The sequence below is a fragment of the Drosophila arizonae genome, chromosome 5 (genome assembly GCF_054131065.1).
Source record: "Drosophila arizonae isolate 15081-1271.41 chromosome 5, UAZ_ARI_1.0, whole genome shotgun sequence".
Taxonomy (NCBI): Eukaryota; Metazoa; Arthropoda; class Insecta; order Diptera; family Drosophilidae; genus Drosophila; species Drosophila arizonae.
In genome coordinates, this window is record NC_142925.1 from 12,324,901 (window position 1) to 12,331,068 (window position 6,168).

Sequence of the window (6,168 nt, forward strand, 5' to 3'; positions counted from 1 at the left end):
CACACACACACAGCCAAACATATGTACGGATGAATGTAATATGAGCATGAGTGCGAGTGCAAGAGCAAATGTCTGTGTGTGTGTATGTGTGTGAGCGCGCGTAAATGTGTCTGTGTGCGTCGCGCATTTCATTCGCTCGCAACGCGACGAAGCGGAAAAAATAAAGCGAATAAAATATAAAAATGGAAACAACAAAACAGAAACTGAAACCGAAACGGGCAACAAAAAACATAATGGCGCATTCGCTGTGCCGGTTGCCCGCTGGCTGGACGAACCAACAGAGCGAACCAGCGAGCGAGCCCACTGACCGACCCCCACACCCCACACACGCGATTAACAACAACAACAACAACAACCTACCCACTATTATATGGGCGCTACACGCACGCCCATGTTGGGTGAGCACTTGCGTGTGTGCCTATGTGTGTGTGAAGATGAAAATTTCGCGTAAACAATAAAATAATAAAAAAAAAAGAAAAAGCAACAACAACAAAATGAAACCGGTTAAAAAAGCTATGAATAAAAGGGCCCAAAAGACTCTTTCTGCTAGTGGTAACTCTTTGCCTTGCCTTCGTCTAGTTTCGATTGCAGGCGGCAATACTGAAGAAGAAAAAAAAAACGCATTGTTTTTAGTGTAGACGGCGAAAATATAACTTGGCTTGCTGCGCCTGCCGGTCTGTAGATCACGGCGAAAGTTTTTGGTCGCTTCTTTTTATGCACTTGCAGAGAATATTCCAAATTTGACATTTAAGTTGTCTCATATCAAACACACATATCCTATACTGTATTTTAGTCTTCAGTCTCAATCAATGTACAGAAGATCATTAATTCAAAAATCTGATTCTATTAGCTCTGTAAGGAAATCATACCTAATTTTGCACTTTATTTAGATCAAAATTTGGTATTTTTTAGTCCATTTCACTATGTGAAAGAGCATTGCATTTTCGTCGTCGTAAATTCGCCTGTTCTTTTGCCATTTCTCATTTGTTTGTTCGTTCATTTAATTTCGCCGCATTTACACGGGCCAGCGAGAGCTTTCGGTCAGGCGTCCGTTTTTGCGCGAGCGCTTGCAAAGTCAATGAAAAAAAAAAAAAAACAAGAACAACAAATAACTAAAGCCACGCCCTTTCGCAAGGCGTCGCGAGGCGAGACGTTGTATTTATTAGTGCTTTGATAATAAGCTTTTATATGTGCCAGTGCATGTGTGTGTGTCGTGTATTCGCACTATATATGCATGTATATGTGTATGTGCGTATGTTTCGTTTATTACACTTTATCGCAGCTCGTAAGCAGCTGCAGCTGCTGAGCGGCCGCCAGTGCTGGAAAAATCCAATTAACAATTTTATTAGCTATGGTTGAAAAATAATTCATAAATTCATTCTAAACAAAACTGTAATAATCATAATTTTTATGAGTTTTTTTTTTTCGCTTTGCAATTGGTTGTGTGACTGTGTGTGTGCGTGTGAGAGAGGCTTTGGCATTTGTCGCCATTGCTGTTTATTGCTATTTCTTCTATTGCTTTGACATTTGCGTTCTTTTTATTTGTTGTAATTTTAATTAAATTAAATATACGTGAATACAAAACGATGACGCGACCTGAATGCAACAAATGCATTTTCAAGATGGCGCCAATTCCCTCCCCCTGCCAATTCCAATCCCCAATAAATTTCATCTGCCATTGATTTTGAAAGCTTGCCCCAAAGGCGACATTTCGCTCGCTCGACTCGAAGACTCTTGCATACTTAATCAAATATCTTTACACACACAGGCGCTCTTTCTCTCCCTCTCTCTCATGTGTGCTATCGTTATGCAACAACAACAACAACAACAACAAGTGCCTCGAGAGCCCAACAAAGAATTTAATACAAATCGTTGCCTGTCAGCGTACAAGAAGCCAAACAAATTATAACAGGTGCCGTTGCCGTTGCCGTCGCTGAGTGCATTAAGAGTCGCTCGCACACACACACACACACACACACTCGCAGATACACAAATGCCCCCCAGCTATGGAATTGAGTCCGGCATGGGAGATATATTATTTGATTTTTGGTGGGGGACTTTGGGGTAGCCCAAAACGTCAGCTAATTTTCCATCGTATAAGAGGCAATCGCAGGCAAGTGCTAAACTGGGAATCTGTAAACCAAAACAGCAGTTAACGTCACTGAGATTCACACACACACACACACACTCCACTCCACACACAGCCAACAGCTCCCACAGTCAATGATTTAATGTGGGAACAGCAAATGGCGCTGATGTTGAACACGTGCGCGTTGCTGGACAGCTGCCCCCACTCTCGCCCACACTCCCTCTCGCTGTCTCACTCACTCTCACTCTCTTTCTCCTTTTGAAGTGTCACACACACACACAGAGAGTGCTACATTGCTTGATTTAATTTAAAAACGATTCAAAAATCAAGCCAACTTCAATGAATTTTAAACTGTGCGTTTAACCCAAGTAATTAAAGCCGTGCCTCAAATGACGACCGCAGAGATGATGTTGAAGCTGCAACAGCGCTGGGGCACGACTTCAACTTCAACGTCAACTCCGACTCCGACTCCGACTCCGATTCGTACTCGGACTCAGGCGCGCTTCATTTGAGAATTTATGACTTTTTGACAGCCCACATTATTCGTTAATCGTGACTTTTGGTCCAAAATCTCTGAGTCTCGTTTCAGTTTAACAGTTTTTCAATATGCCCTAGGATTTGATATTAAAAATCGGACGCGCGAATGACACCAGCATTATGCGTGTGTGTATGTATGTATGTGTATGTGTGTGTGTCGTCCGACATCCGATTGAGCCTGTTTCAAGTTAATTTAATTGACACACACTCACCCACATATATCAGTGGCGACCCTCGCTATGATCGAAGTGTTCAATTAACTGTTGAATTTTATACAATATTTTATGCAAAGAACACGAAGAAGAGGAAGAAGTGCGAGAAGAAGCAGAGCTGGATGACTGGGAACAATGTTTGCACAAGGCAATCAAAAGGGGCAATTCGGAGGAGCCAAAAAAAAAAAAAAAAAAAAAGAAAAAAAAAATTCCGATGCTATTAAAAATTATGTAAATAGCCAAGTATCTGACTCAGTATGTATGTATGTATGTCTGCATGTGTATGTATGTATATATTCATGTATAAAGTCTGGCTCATTGTTGATCAACGCGGCACACTGTCTATCAACAATGAAATAAAAATGAAAGGAAAACAAAAGAGGCCTAACAAGAGTTTTATTGAAGAAGAGAGCATACCTGTGCCTATGCACACACACACACACATACACACACACACACACTCACGTACAGATACTCACTTACTCTCACACACAGCGGCAATAAAACCCATTTAATATTCATTTAAGGTACTAACAAATAATGCAAATATTTAAACATTTTATTTACATATGAACGCCATCAAAGAGTTGAATTGAAAGAGATCTTTCAATTGATGAAAGGTGAACGAGATATACCCACTGGAGGGCCCCAGCCATACAGCCATACACCTACCTCTCTAGGTCTAGGCAACAGCCACTATCCACTATCCACTAGGCACTGGGCACTTGCAGGCCTGGTCCAAAGCAGAAACAGATGAATCTATTTGTATTTATGAGCCTGTGTGTGTATGCACTTAGTGTGTGTGTGTGTGTGTGTGTATGTCTCCCTCTCTGTGTATGTGTGTGTGTATAATAAATGCGTTGTATGACCATTTAGCATGTCACCTTTTAACGGCTTCATAGCAAACAAAACGAACGGGTTAAAAAAGAAAGAGACAGAGAGGGCACAAAAATTGAAGACTCCGCTGCTGCGTCTTCGCTGCTTAATTTTGAATCAACAATTTAACATTATAATTACGTTTCGAATCATCTGCAAACAGACGCGCGACTCGAAGAATTGCATCAATACAAAGCTTTTAGTCATTCGTACAGAGCTTTAACAGAATATACGAGAGGGAGAGAGAGAGCGAGAGTAGAGTTGTAGTAATGCCGACGGCAAATCATGTCAACTCTAAATATTAAATATATATAAATATTATATATTTATATATTATGTACATATTTATAATATATGTGATATCTGTATATATGTACTTATAATATATATGATATCTGTATATATTTATAAAATCCCCTACAGTTGACTCACGAATTCTTAGAAACTATTTAGTTACACTTACACACACTAAGTCCACTCAAATAAACAACTTTATCTACCTAAATACAAAGACTAATTGGTATTACCTCGACTTTTGACGTGCCCCAAGCTTTTTTCAATTTTCCAGCTATTTGTCAAGCGTAAAAATGGATTTGTCAACACTAAAATAATCAAAGCTTTTTATACACATTAAATTAAAATTTTAAACTGAAGTTTTAGAAAATATTTGTGATTGAATTAATAAAATTGAGAGGAACCCCTATCAAAGCTCTATGGTCTATGCTTAGTTGTAATATTATAGTAAGCATATAACTAAGTTCAACATTTAATAAAGCTTTTCTATGCTTTAAGCTGCCTGATTCGAGTTGATTAAAACACAAAATATATAGCCAATTATAATTTTAGCCGACAAGTTATAAATTTAGTTATAAAATAATAATTTAGAAAAAAATAATATAGTTCTAATTTAAAAATTACTAAATAAGAATTAACAAAATAGAAAGAAATAAAATTACAAAAATATTCATTTCTGCATAAAGTTTCAACTCGATTTTAATTGCTATTAGCCCAATATCACGAACTCTGTTCTACACTCAAGTTGTTATACAATACAAATAGGAAATTGACTTCATATCGTTTAATTTAGATAAAACTATTTGCTACAGCAATAAAATAACTGTTTAAACTACATACACACATACACATACACACATACATATGGCATATGCCATTCTACTTATATTTGTTTCGTCATTTGTCTCATTCTCCGTCTTTTGTTTTCATTCTTTTTGCTTACCAAATCGTCACCCAAATCGGAATCGCGTTCAATAGTGTTATTTGAACGGCCGCTGCAATCCATAGTCGGATGCACTCGGAGTTGCATTAGTGCGAAGTTTTTTATTTAGTGCGGGCTTCGGGTGAAATTTGATTTCGATTTCGAATCGGATATGGAATTTTGATAATTATAATTGCAAAGCGCAGTTGGCAAATTGTTTCGATTTATAGCGGAATCAATGCGCGAGCTTTCAACTTTCTACGTAATTTTCACAGCACACTTTGTTATTATTATTATTACTATTATTATTGTTTCTTTTGCTTTTGCTTGCTCTCTCTCTCTATCTCTCTCGTTCACACTCTTTTTCGCTTCGCTGTTTGTTTGCCTGTTTTACATTTGCTTTTGCTCCTGCGTTTATAGCATCGATTTACCGTTATCAAATATTCGAATTGTCACCTCGCTGTGCGCTCTTCGTATTGTTGTTGTTGTTACTGCTGCTGCTGCTGTTGATTTCGGTTGATTCCGCTGAAGTTGTGCCAAAAGGGAATAGCTCGAGAAGCACCGTTAATCGAACTCGCGTTATTTTTGGGGTTTCGCTTGTTTTTAATCTTTTCTTTTTAATTTCAGCACAGGCCCAGATTAGCTTGAATTATGATTGAATTCTATTAAATTTAACACTAATTTAAATAATTAAAATGTTATCGTTCTCCTTGTTGTCAGCTCCTTTTCGAACGCTCACAATAAACACACACACACGCAACACCAAAACACATTTAGGTTACATTGGAATCGTCGGCGAAACGTTGCTGTTGTTGCTGTTACCTGATGGTGCCTGATCGGTATGATGATCGGCTCCTGTTGCTTATTAATTAACAATTTGTTCATTTATTTCACGTTTGATATCGCGCACTGTCCGCCGCTTTCGCCCGACGCACACGGAACTCCAATTGGGAATAAAAATAATTCTCTCAGCACATCAAAAACGACGCGACGAAAAGACAACGCGCGGCACAACTGTCTCTCTGTCGCTCGTTCTCTCTCCTGGCAATGCCATTCACTCTCTTGTGCTGTCGTTCGCATTGGAACGGCTGACATGTGGAACGTGTGTGCGCGGTGGCTGCGCTTGTGTGTTTGTGCCATTCCCATTTGTTTTCAATTGTGATGCCGCTCGGTCTCTCTCACTCTCGCCAGCTGGTCTGGCTGGCTGGCCAATCGGATTGCCGTTTCAGCTGTGCTCA

General features: G+C 39.1%; 1 protein-coding gene across 5 annotated transcripts in view; it reads right to left on the reverse strand.

The window, feature by feature from the left end:
• Positions 1 to 5,962, reverse strand: part of retn (retained) — a 30,704-nt gene extending 24,742 nt beyond the window's left edge. The window contains exons 1-2 of one of the 5 annotated variants that reach the window (XM_089469301.1): positions 5,753 to 5,910; positions 4,952 to 5,573 (exon numbers count right to left, since the gene is read on the reverse strand). In XM_089469301.1, the coding sequence (XP_089325427.1) occupies positions 4,952 to 5,038 (87 nt within the window). In that variant the 5' untranslated portion in view covers positions 5,039 to 5,573; positions 5,753 to 5,910. Of the gene's footprint in view, positions 1 to 4,951 lie in introns of all 5 variants that reach the window. The other 4 variants (XM_018011747.2, XM_018011748.2, XM_018011745.2 and 1 more) reach the window with 4 other exon arrangements.
• Between the last annotated feature and the right edge of the window lie 206 nt (positions 5,963 to 6,168).